This window comes from Mesoplodon bidens (genome assembly GCF_964165515.1).
Source record: "Mesoplodon bidens genome assembly, chromosome: 5".
Lineage (NCBI taxonomy): Eukaryota > Metazoa > Chordata > Mammalia > Artiodactyla > Ziphiidae > Mesoplodon > Mesoplodon bidens.
In genome coordinates this window covers 12190516-12207768 of record NC_138161.1, presented here as the reverse complement: position 1 = coordinate 12207768, position 17253 = coordinate 12190516, and the positions used below count along the sequence as shown (strand labels likewise).

The 17253-nt window shown below is 40.8% G+C and overlaps 1 protein-coding gene and 1 long non-coding RNA gene across 4 annotated transcripts in view; one reads left to right on the top strand and one right to left on the bottom strand.

The window, feature by feature from the left end:
• The window catches only part of LOC308617695, a 31043-nt gene that overhangs the window by 8106 nt on the left and 5684 nt on the right, over positions 1–17253 (top strand). Inside the window, exons 4-5 of one of the 2 annotated variants that reach the window (XR_014015910.1) lie at positions 337–526; positions 10214–10346. The exons of the other annotated variant lie outside the window; for it this stretch is intronic. This is a non-coding gene — a long non-coding RNA (uncharacterized lncRNA). Of the gene's footprint in view, positions 1–336; positions 527–10213; positions 10347–17253 lie in introns of those variants that run through there. 2 annotated transcript variants of the gene reach the window in all.
• GART (phosphoribosylglycinamide formyltransferase, phosphoribosylglycinamide synthetase, phosphoribosylaminoimidazole synthetase) overlaps positions 12340–17253 on the bottom strand; it is a 28161-nt gene continuing 23247 nt past the window's right edge. For both annotated transcript variants that reach the window (XM_081234962.1, XM_081234963.1), the window contains 4 exons: positions 15825–15955; positions 15436–15577; positions 14286–14401; positions 12340–14189 (listed from right to left, as the gene is read on the bottom strand). In XM_081234962.1, the coding sequence (XP_081091088.1) occupies positions 13998–14189; positions 14286–14401; positions 15436–15577; positions 15825–15955 (581 nt within the window). In that variant the 3' untranslated portion in view covers positions 12340–13997. The remainder of the gene's footprint in view (positions 14190–14285; positions 14402–15435; positions 15578–15824; positions 15956–17253) is intronic.

Here is a 17253-nt window from a genome sequence, read left to right as displayed (position 1 = left end):
CACCTGGTAATATTGCTACATGGATTCAATGAGCTAATGTTGTAAAGGATGTGGTGAGCACTGTGTCAGGGTTTGTTGTGAATTCATTGTTTCAATAGTCAGAATCAGGAACTTGGAGTCTCTTTCCTTCTTTTGGGCTAATCTGAATTCAAGCAGAGTAGTGTTTGATGGCTCTCTTCAGATTTGAACTGGGAGGGCCTAGAGCAGAGTTCTCACCCTATAGTGTTCAAAAGAGTGACTTGAGGAGCTTCTTAATGATTCCAGAGGCTGCCTCTAGAGATTCTAATTCTGTGGTGCTGCAGAGAGCCAGAATCTGTATCTTTAATGCATTTTCAGATGATACTGATGCAGGGGGTCCATTGACCACATCTGAGGCAAACTGACTAGACCCTGAGATCCTTCTCTGAGTGACTGTAGACCACTGATTCTCAACTGGGGAGGAGGAAGATTTTGCCTTTCAGGGCACATTTGGCAGTGTCTGGAGACAGTATTGATGGCCACAACTGAGAATTGTCACTGGCATCTGGTGAGTAGACACCAAGGATGCTGTTCAGCATCCTGCAGTGCACAGGACAGCCCCTACCATAAAGAACTATCCAGCCCAAAGTGTCAGTAATGCTGAGGATCGGGGATTCTGCTGTGGACCACTTTTTCTCTCTTTTCTCTTTTTCCTGTATTTCCCCGTAGATCTATTAGGATGTGGTAGAGTTGGTAATCAAGGAATAGAAGAATGTTGGAACTAGAAGGGACCTTCGAAATCATGTAGTCTTACTCATCTGAGAGAGAAAAATGACATGCCCAAGGCCATACAGTTAGTGGCAGAGTCTACTGCGCGATGTTCTCCTATGATCCTCCCCATCCAGAGGGCAAACATGCTGAAGTGCTGCGGAAGGAAAAGAAGTACTAGAGTATTTGCATATTGGCTTGGCACATAGCTTTCTAAATTAACAATCTCAACTCTAGGAGAAATGGTTGCAAAATGTAGTTAGTAGTACCAGACTGTTGTTAAGTCATTTATTAGATTTTCTTTTTTAATTTATTTGTTTTATTTATTTATTTTTGGTCGCATTGGGCCTTCGTGGCTATGCGTGGGCTTTCTCTAGTTGCCGCGAGCGGGGGCTACTCTTCATTGCCGTGCGTGGGCTTCTCATTGCGGTGGTTTCTCTTCTTGCGGAGCACGGGCTCGAGGCACGTGAGCTTCAGTAGTTGTGGCACGCAGGCTCAGTAGTCAGGCTCAGTCGTTGTGGAGCACAGGCTCTAGAGCGCAGGCTCAGTAGTTGTGGCGCATGGGCTTAGTGGCTCCGCAGCATGTGGGATCTTCCCGGACCAGGACTCGAACCCGTGTCCCCGGCATTGGCAGGCAGATTCTTAACCACTACGCCGCTGGGGAAGCCCCATTTATTAGATATTTAAACCTATTTGTGTCCAAATTATCAGCTGACAAGTGTTAAGAATAAGAAATAATTTCTCAGCAAGCCTTTATTGCTGCCTCCTACAACTCTGGGGCAGGTTTGGGTACTTCTCTTCATATTATAAGATGTCAGTGAAAAATGGACATTTCGCTGAAGATTAGAGGACACCGAGGGGAGGGTTCCATTCAAATCCACCAAGCAAAACTTCCTAAAAGTTGCCTGTAGGCATCCTGTTCTCCTGCTTTACACCTCTCATCTCCTTCCTTCTCCCTGCCTTGCCTCTGAAATGCGCTCCAAGTTTCAAAACTTCATGTAGAAAATAGAAGCACTGAAGTTTGCCATCCACCCAGCCTCTCAAGGACCATTTATTATCCTCAGTTGGGTGCCTTGTAAAGGTGGGAGATGGGATGATGGTGTCTGTCTCATTTCCAATGCCGAGTGGTTTCTCAAAGGATTCAAACCACAAAACATTTCTCTTCTCTTCTCTAGGTACAGGAGTAAAATTCTTCTAGTAAGAAAAATCAGATTTTTTTTCTCCAAACCATTAATGTGACAAAAATACATAAAGTAACAATGACAGAATGTTCTTAATCAATAAATTCTCCATTTAAAAGGCCGTGATCAGCATAAAAACAACTAACACAAATTTTAGGATCTTGATTACATCTGAAAATTTCAGGAAAAGGGTTCAAGATTTTCATTTGAACCACTACTTATAAGAGCAAAAAAAGGGGGGGGGGAATCAAATAACTACAGGTGATTGAAGAAATAAATTATGAGGAATACTATCCTCTACATCCTGTAAAAAGATTGACATAGGGCTTTCCTGGTGGGGCAGTGGTTCAGAGTCCGCCTGCCGATGCAGGGGACACGGGTTCGTGCCCCGGTCTGGGAAGATCCCACATGCCGCGGAGCGGCTAGGCCCGTGAGCCATGGCCACTGTGCCTGTGCGTCCAGAGCCTGTGCTCCGCAACGGGAGAGGCCACAACAGTGAGAGGCCTGTGTACAGAAAAAAAAAAAAAAAAAAAGATTGACATGGATCTCTAGGCAAAGCCATGGAAAGATGGCCATTGTATTTTGTGAATAAATAAATATTGCTAAATTATGTTTGAAAGGGATGAACCACTTTTCACTACCAGCATATTGGTGATTACCTGTTACTCTACACACCCTTGATAATGCATTGAGTTAGTAATCTCTCTCTTATTTTAAAAAATATTTATTATTTATTTATTTATTTTGGTTGAGTTGGGTCTTAGTTGCAGCAGGTGGGCTTCTTAGTTGCGGCACATGGGCTCCTTAGTTGCGGCACGCAGGCTCGTTAGTTGTGGTATGCGAACTCTTAGTTGTGGCATGTACGTGGGATCTAGTTCCCTGGCCAGGGATCAAACCCAGGGCCCCTGCATTGGGAACGCAGAGTCTTAACCACTGCACACCAGGGAAGTCCAGGTAATCTCTTTTTAATTTTTGCTGGTCTGACAGACTCATATGCACATATGTGTGCGCTCATGCGTGCGTGCTTGCCCACACATGCATAAAATCTCTTTATTCTAATTGCTAATGAGAAATGAGTAAAATCTGTTTACCATCCAAATTCTTTCTTTTTTCCTCAAAGGCTCTCCAGAGATTTATTTATTTATTTATTATTATTATTTTTAACATCTTTATTGGAGTGTAATTGCTTTATGATGGTGTGTTAGTTTCTGCTTTATAACAAAGTGAATCAGCTGTACATATACATATATCCCCGCATCTCCTCCCTCTTGCATCTCCCTCTAGGTGGTCAAAAAGCACCCAGCTGATCTCCCTGTGCTATGTGGCTGCTTCCCACTAGCTATCTATTTTACATTTGGTAGTGTATATATGTCCATGCCACTCTCTCACTTCGTCCCAGCTTACCCTTCCCCCTCCCTGTATCCTCAAGTCCATTCTCTAGTAGGTCTGCATCTTTATTCCCATCTTGCCCCTAGGTTCTTCATAACCTTTTTTTTTTTTTTTTTAGACTCCATATATGTGTGTTAGCATATGGTATTTGTTTTACTCTTTCTGACTTACTTCACTCTGTATGACAGACTCTGGGTCCATCCACGTCACTACAAATAACTCAGTTTCGTTTCTTTTTATGGCTAATATTCCATTGTATATATGTGCTACATCTTCTTTATCCATTCATCTGTCGATGGACACTTAGGTTGCTTCCATGTCCTGGCGATTGTAAATAGAGCTGCAATGAACATTGTGGTACATGACTCTTTTTGAATTATGGTTTTCTCAGGGTATATGCCCAGTAGCGGGATTACTGGGTCATATGGTAGTTCTATTTTTAGTTTTTTAAGGAACCTCCATACTGTTCTCCATAGTGGCTGTATCCATTTACATTCCCGCCAACAGTGCAAGAGGGTTCCCTTTTCTCCACACCCTCTCCAGCATTTATTGTTTGTGGATTTTTTGATGATGGCCATTCTGACTGCTGTGAGGTGATACCTCATTGTAGTTTTGATTTGCATTTCTCTAATGATTAGTGACCATCCAAATTCTTGAAGGATCAGTTTGTCTACTCTTCTAGTGCACAAAGCTGATGGGATAAAATTAGTTACTTTGATTTGTTTTGAAACTTCCTCTGCCCTGGTGGTAAAGGCCTATTTGAAGGGTGCTAAGAAAAGAAAAATAGAAGAGGAGAAAACATTTCCTAAATGTTCCTCATTCTATGAGGTCAGTATTATCCTGACATCAAAGCCAGACAAAGACATTACAAGAAAAGAAAACTACAGACTAATGCTTTATGAATATAGATGAAAAAATTTCAACAAAATACTAGCAAGTCAAATCCAGCAGCATATTAAAAGATTATACACCATGACCAAGAGGGACATTCTAGGAAAGCAAGGATGGTTTAGTATATGAAAATCAATTAATCTACCATATTGATAGAATGAAAGGAACAAAAAACACATGATCATCTCAATTGATGCAGAAAAAGCATTTAACAGTATCTAACTCTCATGCATAATAAAAACACCCAACGAACAAGGACTAGGAAGGAACTTCCTCAATCTAGTAAAGGGTATCTACTAAAATCCACTTGAAAGATTGAATAGTTGTTCCCCTAGCAACAAGACAGGATGTCAGCTCTCACCACTTCTATTTAGCATTTTACTTGAAGTTTTAACCAGGTAAATTAGACAAGAAAAAGAAATAAAAGACATATTTTATTTGGGAAAAAAGTGGGAAAGAAATATGTAAAACTACATTTCCAATGACATTATCTTCTATATAGAAAATCCTAAAGGGTTGATAAAGACACTGCAAGACTTAATAAATGAACTCAGCGAAGTTGCAGGATACGAGTCAAAATACAAACATAAGTTGTATTTCTATAAACTAGCACTGAACAAGCTGAAAAAGAAATTAACAATTCCATTTAAAATAGCATCAAAATGAAAAAAGAGAACAATTAGGAATAAATGTTACCAGGGAGGTATAAGACACTAAAAATTATAAAATAATACACTACTGAATATAAAATAGATAGCTATTGGGGAAGCAGCCACATAGCACAGGGAGATCAGTTCAGTGCAGTGCTTTGTGACCACCTAGAGTTGTGGGATAGGGAGGGTGGGAGGGAGACACAAGAGGGAGGGGATATGGGGTTATATGTATACATATAGCTGATTCAGTTTGTTATACAGCAGCAACTAACACAACAATGTAAAGCAATTATACTCCAATAAAGATGTTAAAAAAATTATAAAATATTGCTGAAAGAAATGAAAGAAGACCTAAGTAAATGGAAAGACATCCTATGTTCATTGATTGGAAGACTTAATATTGTTAAGATGGCAATACTCTCCAAATTAATCTACAGGTTAAAATAAATTCCTTTCAAAATCTCAGTTGGCCTTTCTGAAAAAAGTTGACAAGCTGATCATTAATTTATATGGCAATTCAAGGAACACAGAATATAAAAAATACTCTCGAAAAAGAAGAACAGGGGACTTCCCTGGTGGTCCAGTGGGTAAGACTCCATGCTCCCAATGCAGGGGGCCTGGATTCTATCCCTGGTCAGGGAGCGAGATCCCGCATGTATGCAGCAACTAAGAGTTCGAATGCCACAACTATAGATCCTGCATGCCGCAACTAAGACCCGGCATAGCCTAAATAAATAAATAAATATTTAAAAAAAAAGAACAATGAGAAGTCACACTTCCTGATTTCAAAACTCACTACAAAGCTACAGTAATCAAGACTTTGTGGTACTGGCATAAGGATAGACATATAGATAAATGGAATATAATTGAGAGTCCAGAAATAAAGTCATACATTTATGGTCAACTGATTTTTGACAAGGGTGCCAAGACAATTAAATGGGGGAAAGAATAGATTTTTCAATAAATGGTGCTGGGACAACTGTATATCCACTTGCAAATGAATGAAGTCGAACCCTTGCTTCACATTATATACAAAAATGAACTTGGGATGGATCAAATGTAAGAGCTGAAACTATAAAACTTTTAGAAGGAAACATAGGTGTAAACCTTTGTGACCTTGAATTTGGCAATGATTTCTTAGATATGATACTGAAAGCACAAGTAAAAAAAGAAAAAATAGAAAAATTGGACTTCATCAAAATTAAAAATATTTGTGCTTCAAAGAATACCATTGAGAAACTGAAAACACAAGCCACATAATGTGAGAAAAATTTTTCAAATCACGTATCTGATAAGGGTCTGGTATCCAGAATATATAAAGAACTCTTATAACTCATTAATAAAAAGACATTTAACTCAGTTTTAAAATGAGCAAAGAATTTGAATAGACATTTCACCAAAGAAGACATACAAATGGCCACTAAAACATTAAAAGATGCTTAACATCATTAGTCATTAGGGAAATGTAAATCAAAACCACAGTGGGATACCCTTTCATACCCCTGGCATGGCTATAATCAAAATGATAGACAATAGCAAGTGTTGGTGAGGATGTGGAAAAATCAGAACGCTTATATATTGATGATGGGAATGTAAAATGGAACAGCCCCTTTAGAAAACAGTTTGCAGTTTCTTGAAAGGTTAAACATGGAGTTACCAATGATTCAGCAATTCTCCTCCTACCTATTTACACAAGAGTACCGGAAACATGCTTCCACACAAAAACTTGTACATGACTATTCACAGCCACGTTATTCATGATAGCCCCAAAGTAGAAACAACCCACATGTTCATCAACTGATGAATGGATCAACAAAATGTGATATATCCGTACAGTGGAATATTATTCAGTCATACAAATGTATGAGGTACCAATACCTATTACAACATGCATGGACTTTACAAACATTATGCTAAGTGGAAGAAGCAAAACACTAAGGTGAGTGAATGCTAACGGATAGGGGTTTCTTTTTGGAGTGATGTGAATGTTCTGGTATTAGATAGTAGTGATGGTTGTACAACTTTGTTCATATTCTAAAAATCACTGAATTGTACACTTTAAAACTATAGCATGTGAATTATATCTCAGTGAAAAATCAGAAGTGTTAATTTTTTTTTTTTTTGCGGTACGCGGGCCTCTCACTGTTGTGGCCTCTCCCATTGCGGAGCACAGGCTCCGGACACACAGGCTCAGCGGCCATGGCTCACGGGCCTAGCCGCTCTGCGGCATGTAGGATCTTCCCGGACCGGGGCACGAACCCGTGTCCCCTGCATCAGCAGGCGGACTCTCAACCACTGCGCCACCAGGGAAGCCCTAAAAGTGTTAATTTTTTTGTGTTAAGAAATTAGAGTATATTTGGTATTTTATATAGTTTAATATTTAGAAACTCACACCTAATAGAATTCTGGAACAGTCTTAAACTATAATTGAAAATGTGTAATTGAGTAATTTAGACTTTGACTTAAAATTGAAATCTTCCTAAGTTTATATACATTTTAGCATACCTAAGAGAATTTTAGCCATCAACTTATTTTATAAGGTTAATGTATCATAGTAATACTCAGGCTTTTTATTTTCTTAAGTCAGATAATAGAAGTATTTGGAAAGGAAAACAAATATAGAAAACTTAAAATTCAGCCTCAAATGTTTTCATTTGTTAATGGAATCAACTATTTTTAAAATATTTATTTATTTGTACCAGGTCTCAGTTGCGGCTCGCAGGCTCCTTAGTTGCACCATGTGAGCTCTTAGTTGCGGCATGCATGTGGGATCTAGTTCCCTAACCAGGGATCGAACCCAGGCCTCCTGCATTGGGAGTGCAGAGCCTTAACCACTGCACCATCAGGGAAGTCCCTGGAATCAACTGTTAACTAAAGTGCCCTTAACAATGACAGTTAACGTTCGTTAAACTTATAAATAAGATAATAAGATATGTAAGCTGAATTTCAATTCTGTAACTTTAATAAATTAATTATTAGTTTTAAAAAGCAAAATATGCCTGAAAAATCTCCCCTTTCTTTTCTGCCCCCCTGCTTTGCTGGGGCAACAGAACAGAGTTACTTGTGTCCTCATAGAGATAGTCTATATATAAGCATGCTTGTTCACTCCCACTCCCACCTTTTTAATTCTCTCCCTTCTTCAGAATGACCTCTATGAATAGCCAACCCTGGACGGTTGTTGGGCTGGTCCTTCACTTTGAGTGGCCGGAAGATGCCACTACAGTGACAGCTGTCAGGCCCAGTAGGCCATCTGTGAACTTGCACCTCAGATTTGGAGATAATAGTTGTTAGGAGCTGAATTGTGTCCCCCCCCCACAATTAATATGTTGAAATCCCAACCCCTAGTATCTCAGAATGTGACAAATAGGAAATTGGGCCTTCAAAGAAGTGATGAAGTTAAAATGAGGCCATCAGGGTGGGCCCTAATCCAATCTGACTGGTGGCCTACAAGGAGGAAGAAATCTGGACATAGAAAGTGAAACAGGAGGGAAGGGGGCAGGGCACAACCTTTAAAAGAATGATATAGCCATAGGACATGACAAAAACTGGTTAGAACTAACTAGATCCAAGATGGCGGAAGATTTGACTTCCAGTGGACCTTGAGCCTCATCATACGCTCATTGTAATACATTAGCGTAAGGTAAGTGACACACTCACCAGTGCCACGACAGTTCTGAGGCCAACCATTAAAGACCAGAAAGTGGGCTGTGGCCCAATTCCTGGAAATCTCTGCCCCTTCCCCAAAATAGTTGGAATAATCCTCCCACTCCTTAGCCTATGAAATTACCCAGCCTATAAAAACTAACCATGCAGGCTCTAGAGTGCAGGCTCAGTAGTTGTGGCACACGGGCTTAGTTGTTCCACAGCATGTGGGATCTTCCTGGATCAGGGCTCGAACCCCTGTCCCTTGCATTAGCAGGCAGATTCTTATCCACTGTGCCACTGGGGAAGTCCCAAACCTGTTGACAAATTGATCTTGGACTTCCAGCCTCCAGAACTGTCAGAAAATAATATCCGTTGTTTAAGACACCCAGTCTGTGGTATTTTGTTATCGCAGTCCTAGCAAACTAATACCACAGTTCTCTTTGATCTCATGCATTCTTTCAGTGGACTTCAGGAATTTGTATTATCCAAGCTGTTTCCTCCCAGATGGAAAACTCTGAAAGCAAGTAGAAGTTTTAGCTCTCTCCTTTCCCTCTTGCAGACATGCCCTGTCCTACAGGTCTCACCCTTTGAACTTTATTCTTCCCTTATTGTGCACACCTAGCACTTATCCTGAATCTTACAGGATGCTGTAAACACCCTCAGGGCACCAAACGGAGGCACAGTTGAAAAGGCTGATTTGCTGTGAGAATAAGATTATTTTCTTATTTGTAGAGAATAAGAAATAAATTCTTTACAAAACTGGAGGTTTTCCAGTGCTTGGCTTTCAGCACAACCTAATAGCTTTGTCAGCTGATTTTTTTTTTTTAATCCCAGCTGTGGGATCTTAGTTCCCCGACCAGGGATCGAACCCACGCCCCCTGCATTGGGAGCATAGAGTCTTAACACTGGACCACCAGGGAAGTCCCTTAGCTGAATGTTTAATTAAAAATGATTTTTAAATGATAGATCTTGTTTTATTTTGGTTTTGCTTGTAACAGAAGCAGTCAAGGAATTGAGTGATGCTGCTATGCAAAACTTTTTTTTTTGGCTGCGTTGGGTCTCGCTGCACGAGGGCTTTTCTCTAGTTGCGGCGAGCTTGCTGCACGAGGGCTTTTCTCTAGTTGCGGCGAGCGGGGCTTCTCTTCATTGAGGTGCGCGGGCTTCTCATTGCGGTGGCTTCTCTTGCTGCAGAGCCAGCCCTAGAGCACGTGGGCTTCAGTAGTTGCGGTGCACGGGCTCAGTAGTTGTGGCGTGCGGGCTTAGCTGCTCCGTGGTGTGTGGGATCTTCCCGGACCAGGGATGGAACCCGTGTCCCCTGCATTGGCAGGCAGATTCTTAGCCACTGCACCACCAGGGAAGTCCCCCAAACTCTTTTTTCCTATAAATTTTTGGAGGTTAGTGGTGCAGAAAAATTTAAAATGCAATTTGACTTTCATTGTCCACGAATATTTCAATTCATGAAACTTAAAAAAATGAAATCGATTTGGAATATTAAAATCTTCATGCAGTGCTTTATTGCAATGCTCAGAATACAGATGGGGTTCAGGAGTTAGCATTTTTAATAAGTTTACCCAGGGAACTACCAGGTTAACAGATGGAGGCTTTAAGGATTAGGATGGCTATTCTGATGGATAGTCTTTAGTATGGTTTGGAAACTAGGGCGGCGGGGTGGGGTGACTGTGGGGCTCCCGGGCATGGAGGCCTCTTTTTGTCCCCCTTTCCTTGTAGACCAGACTCCAGCCTCCATGACCTTCCCTGAGTTCCAAAGGGCAGATTCGTACAGTTGCTTGTCAAGGGAGGAGCAGCCAAGAAACCACCTGAGGCGAGATTAAAGGGACAGGCGGAGCTCATCAAGATTAAGAGACCCACCACCTGAGACCCTGCTCACACCTTTATCTGACCCCACCCTTGGCGTATTGTTATAAAACTCCTCATCACATCCTCCTGGGTTGGGACACATTTTTCGAGACAGCGGCCCGTTCTGTCCCCCTTTGCCTGGCAAAGCAATAAAGCTATCCTTTTCTATTTCACCCAAAACTCTACGAGATCCGATTTGACAGCGGTGCAGAGGCCGAGTTTTGGCATCAGTTTCCGTGACAAAGTGTGGAAGTCCTATCTGTATTCATTTAAGTGACTTCATGCTGAACGTGAAGTATTTTAAATGTAAGCTTGATGCATTTTATAACGTAAGATTACATGTAATCTTGATGTATTTCAAAAACTATGAATTAATCTTTCTACGGTAACAGAGAAGGAGTTGTATCTCTCTTTTTTGGGGAACAGTTTTATTGAATATAATTCATACGCCACAGAATTCACCCATTTCAAGAGTACAATTCAATGGCTTAGGTGTGCTCACGGGGTGGTGTAACTATCACACCATCGATTTTATTATATTCTCATTACCCCCAAACAAACATTGCATCCTTTAGTCATCATCTCCAAATACCTCTATCCCCACAGCCCTGGGCAACTATTAATCTACTTGGTCTGTCAGGATTTGCTTATTCTGGACATTCCACATAAATGGAATCCTAAACGTGCAGTCATGTGACTGGCTTCTTTCACTTAGCATAATGTTGTAAGGTTGGTCCATGTTGTAGGGTGTATCAGTATCTCTTTCCTTTTTACGGCAGAGTAATATTTCATCGTATGGATAGTCTACATTTTATTTTTCAATTCATTAGCTGACAGACATTTGGATTATTTCTACTTATGGCCTTGTGTTGTGGTTAATGTAAGCTTTACATGGCTCGAGAAAGAATGGCCATAAGACTGTCTAAAAGAGAATAGTGATGGAAGAGGTAAAATTTATGTATTAGATACTTGGTAAAAAGCAGTTCAAGGAGATAAAAAAGCCAGGAGGAACTGTCAGCAGAACGTGAACTTAAAAAGAAAAAACAAACAACTGGAATTTTATTAATCTTCCTGAACTACTTGCAGCTGCATCTATCAGGTGACCTGTGGAGCTGGACCTTTGTCAAATGGGGGCTGCTGAGCATGGGAATCCCTTGTTGTCTGGGGCATCCACCATTGTGTGAGAGGCAGTTTTTCTCGTGACAGCCCAAAGCCCATTTTCCTGTTTTCTTTGACCCCCGGCCATGGGAGCAGGGTAAGAGACCTAGACTTGACCCATCAGATAATCCTGCCTGGGCAAGTGACTCAGATAGAGGCATTCTGAGTGCATTTCGATTGCAGGAGCAGCTACAAATTGAATGTTCAATGAAGTGTAGGGCTGAAGGAGCCTTATGTGGCCATGGCAGCAGTGTCCTTGCCAGTCTCTTCCTGGGCGTGATTTTGGCTGTGGTTCTGGCTGCTTAGCATGGGAGAATAGCCAAGAAAATTCTGAAAAAAAGTAATGAGGAGGGATTCGCTGTACCAGTCGTTAAACTTTAGTATAATTATATACCATATTGTACTTATTTTATTTATTTATTTATTTTTGGCCGTGCTGCGTGGCTTGTAGGATCTTAGTTCCCCTATCAGGGATTGAACCTGGGTCCTCGGCAGTGAAACTGCCGAATTCTAACTACTGGACTGCCAGGGAATTCACTGTACTTGAGTTATTTTAAAAGTTTATGTATAGTAGTTAAAAATGGTAAAAAATTTAAGAAGGAACATATAGAGACTGAAATCTCTTAGAAATTATTATAACATTCCTCTTTAGAATATTTGGCTTACTCATCATTTTGGAACTCACATTTGAATCCTTTTTGATTGCTGTGTGTAACCAGCAAAACTGATTAACAGTTGAACCCTCTTTCCCCTATCCACCCCGTATCTTTCTACCTGAACACGATGTAGGGGCTCATTTGTTTTACTCCTGCTTACGCAAATAGAAACAGAGACATCTATAATAAAAAACAATATCCATATTTATTACATTAATAAAAGACTAACATCTTATTTTCACCCTTCTATGCATTGCCTTTTTCATAACTTAAATGACCTTTTCTCTTTGAGTATCATTATAAACCAACAGCTGCTCACACACTCAACATGTCCAAATAATAGTGTATCACAAACTAGACAGTAGGACACCCTTTCAGCTGACTCTGTCCTTTCAGTATCATCCCTGCTACTTTCAACTTTTTTTTTTTGGTTTCTGTCAACCACATATTTCAGACACACTTTGATTCTTCCTATCTGAAGATATTGAATCAGCTACCTTCCATGGTGTCCAGGTTTCTTTTAGTGGATATTAGTGTCTAAATAAGGGCTAGAAAATTGTATTTCTAAAGTCATAAACTCTTATTGATTTTTCTAATTTACCCTGGTACCAGCTTCTACTTTTATTACAGTATATGATTTTATCGACCAATAACATTTTCCTTTATATCTTCTAACTTTCTAAAACCTTCATAGGACAGTTTGGCATATACATAATAGGTGCTTATTATGTTGAGTGAGCTCTCTAGAAAAAAGTGAGTCAGTTGTTTTTGCAGCAAAGACACCTATGTGAAATGATGTACCTGGACATCACGTGATGGCAGTTGCTGACTACAGTCAAGGAGAGGTAGGGTGATGTTGGCCAGCTGCCTGGGGAAACTGACTTGCACCAGAGGCAGTGATGCGGGTCTCTTGGCAAAGGTGTCTGTCCTTTTTCCTGGCACTCTGCTTCTCTTGACCCTCTACTCTTTCCTGTATTAAGGCGAGAGTTTACTCTCTTCTGTATGTAACTACTGTAAGAGTCCTGTGCCATTAAGTTTTGAGTTTAAGCTCCAAGGGAGGACTTGAACAGGGCTTCGAGGTACCCTTCCAGTAAGGTGCCCCCCTGTTGGGCAGGCAGAGCTCTTAGGCCACCCTGAAGGTGGCTCAGCAGTCTAAGGCTGCCTGGCTGCCTATGGGCCAGGTGGCCATTCCCTGTTTGCTCAGCTACGACAAAAATGTGGTCCTGTGTGTAGGGTCATGCACATGTGGCCCAGTATGTCAACCTAGACCTCCCGGTTCCAGAACTGCATATCCACGTTAGAAATGACTGGCTAGAGTGGGAAATCATGCAGTCCCATTATACCCTTTACTAGTCTGAGTAGATTGCCTTCCATCCTCCCAAACTGTGAAGCTAAAATCTGGGTATTACAAAAATTGTCAATTATTATAGGAATGTGTAATGATCTTTCAAAGTACAAAGAACACTATCCCTCAGAAATGGGAGCTACCTCAAAATTTTATGACACCAACCTAGGATCAGAATAATTAGAGAAGTCTCAATTCAAATCAGTACAGATATACAATATGGGGAAGAGATATTAACTTATTAGACTTATTAGCTCTTCGAAAAAGAATATAAGAAAGATTAAGTTTTGGTATCTTATTTGGCTGAAAGTAAAGGGAATTCTGAATGCCTGCTTTGATGATGAACAAAAAGGCCCCAAACAGGTAAAACCTGAAAGACCACTGGAAGCAATACATATATGTCTTAGATGTCTTTCAGGCTGAGTCCATGATAAAAGTCACCCTGCAAGCAGCTAGAATTCTTTCAAAGCTGGTTCCATTCTTGGATTAGGATGCTTCACTCCTCTTTGACCCAACAGATCTTGCCATTTTCCCCAAGCCGTACAGTTCCACTGGCCACCAGCTGCAGGGCTGAGGGAAATATTTTATGTTCTGCTAATTTTACTCTTTCAGATAGAGTTTCAACAGTGTCACCCCTCTTCACCGGAACAGCTTCTTGTAAAATAATTTGTCCAGCATCTACATCTTCCTGGAAAAGAATGTGAGAAAGTTTTGAACATTACTTCTGCCAAGTACAATTTACATTAAATACGAATAAGATTTTGGTAGAAAGAGACACACTCACAGCTACAAAGTGCACGGTGCACCCAGTGACGGTGACCCCGGCATCCAGGACTTGTTCATGGGCATTTGAACCCTTAAACGAAGGGAGCAAGGATGGGTGGATGTTGAGCATTTTCCCTGGAAATTAATTAAAACATAGTGGTCAGAATTTAAAAGCCCTATGTATTCTGTCAAAGGAACATACACTTTCCTGTCTAGAATCAGGAGTCAATAGGAGCAAGGTTTTTCTAGGATGGGTGTTTTCTTTGTCAAAGACAGAAATGAGGAAAAGTGAAATACACGTTCTCATCCAAGGAGGCGCTGGGAGCAGCAGGTTTCTGCCTTGCACAGCTGAAGACACACCGAGGGGCTTCTGAACAGGCGCCTGCACTGACTCAAAGCTGGATGGCAAGGGTTCTAATCCGGATCATAGGGCTCTTGAAGAAAATTCACCTTGTCCCTGGCACATAATACTAGAAAGACAGGAGGTTCCTGCGTAGTGTCTATGTGCTTGACTTCTAACCATGAAGCAGCACGTTCACACATGACTAATCCACAGATGCCGGATTAGTCAGTGTGTGTGCCTTATGTCACCAAAAGCATTGCCTGTGGTATATTACACCACAGTGATCTAACTATATTCACTTAAGAAAACAAACTCTCCGAAGAGGAAATACATTTATTGACCAAATATGTGCACAAAAAAGAACCACAGGAAGCAGTCAAAACTTCTGTGGGAAAGGCATTAACAGCAGATACTACATTATCTGGCAACAGTGCCTTCCTTTCCATCTTCTGGCAATGGTTCACAGTTCCTCAGAAGAGGAACTCTATTTTGGGATACAGAGAGTCACCTTCTCTTGCTTCTAAACACGTAAAAAAGTCTCGTCCCAATATTTATCCAGAAGGTGAAACAGTATGTTTGCAGTAATGTGAAACCAACCTAAGCTACGTTAGAAACCGTAATTATAGCAGGCCAAGGAAAACTGATAGAGAGAGCAGGATAATAAATCATTATTCTTTGGGCTAAAGGCAAAGGAAATACAGTTATGACATGTGTCAAAATAAACCGTCACAGTAAGTACCACGACTGGGATTGTTTGGCAAGTTAACCATCCTATAGCCCATTTTCAGTCAATTCCTCAATGTAGTATCAAACAATTTTTGCTTACCATTCCATTTTCTGACAAAGGGGCCAGATAAAATTCTCATGAATCCTGCAAGACAGACTATGTCTGTGGAGAACTCTTCAAGGACTTGGTCTACTGTAGTGTCAAATGCTACACGATTTTTATATAATTTATGATTTATTACCTAGAATAGAAAAAGATAAGTACAATCTGTTTCCAACAAATTACCAAAAATAATTTAAAACTCAACCTTTACATAGACCATACTTCACCTCCTTCTGAAGATACACGTGATGTCAAGAATTAAGGAATGGACAGGATGAGTATAAAGGCAAGCCCAGCACCCACCCCAAATCCAGGCATCCAAAGAACACTTGGGGGCAGATTATGAGTTTAAATAATCCTGAAAGATACTTTTCAAAGTAACTTACTCTGGTGGGAATTCCGGCTCTTTCTGCTTTGTCTAAGCCAGCCACTGCAGCTTTGTTGGAGATCACAACAACAATGTGTGCAGAGCTACGTGGCTCCCTGGTACTGTCTATGAGAGCTTGGAGGTTTGATCCTGAAAAAGGGAGAAAAACACAGGTGAGGGCACACTTCTTTAAAACGTTTATACCATTTTGAATAGGGAATGGTCAAGATTTTTGTATAACAATGGCTTAGAAAAGATTGGCAAAATATGTGAGGCTTTAAAATTCCGTTCCTCTTAGAATAATGGATTAGTATCTTGCAAAAACATAGGCACTCCTGGTTCAAGGATATGTAATTGCTCCTGCAAAATAATATGATTTAGCATAGCAGTAGAAACAGTATAAAACTGATTTTAAAACTGATTGGGGCCTCCCTGGTGGCGCAGTGGTTGAGAGTCCGCCTGCCGATGCAGGGGATACGGGTTCGTGCCCCGGTCTGGGAGGATCCCATATGCCGCGGAGCGGCTGGGCCCGTGAGCCATGGCCGCTGGGCCTGCGCGTCCGGAGCCTGTGCTCCGCAACGGGAGAGGCCACAGCAGTGAGAGGCCCACATACCGCAAAAAGAAAAAAAAAAAAAAAAAAAAAAAAATCAACCCTCTGAAGAAGAATAAACCACTATGACCCTTACAGTAGTTTCTTTGCTTTACCATCAACTTGGGTCTAAAGTATATTGAAACCTTAAAATAGACTTGTAAGGCAATTATACTTCTGGGAAAGTTAACCTAAAGAAATAACCAGATATGCACTTACAAACTTATTGTATATTTAAAAGAATGTTTCTAGCAATGTTTCTTAAAACAGTGGATGGAATTCCCTGGCCATCCAGTGGTTAGGACTCTGCTCTCACTGCTGAGGGCCTGGGTTCAATCCCTGGTCGGGGAACTAAGATCCCACAAGCCGCATGGTGTGGTGCAAATTAAAAAAATAAAAAATAAAAAAAAAAAGGAAAAAAGAATCATACTATATCCATCCATAGGAGAGAATACAATGCTCTTAGTACTTTACCCCGCTGTCCATAAGAGTCAAACACAAATTTTGTATTGTTACTATTAACAATTTAAAAAAGGCTCAACTGTCCTAAGACTTTTCAACTACAAAGCTATGATTCAAAAGAAGTTGGAATTTCCATTCTGTCTTTTCTAGCTTCTCTCTCTTCGACCATCTTCCCAACACCCTCTACTTTTCCTTTAGAAGCTGCTTCAAATGCCTGGGAAAAGTGGAAAGACTGAGGATGTAGAGAAGATAACACTCCTTAATGATACCTAGCCCCAGTACTGAGAGTGTTCTCGCAGGCGGAAGGAGGGTTTTTTTTGGGGGGAGGGGGTGGTGTGGGTGGGAGAAAAGGAAGAGCATTTCTACAGCTCTGTAGTAAAGAGGAAGCCACATCTCA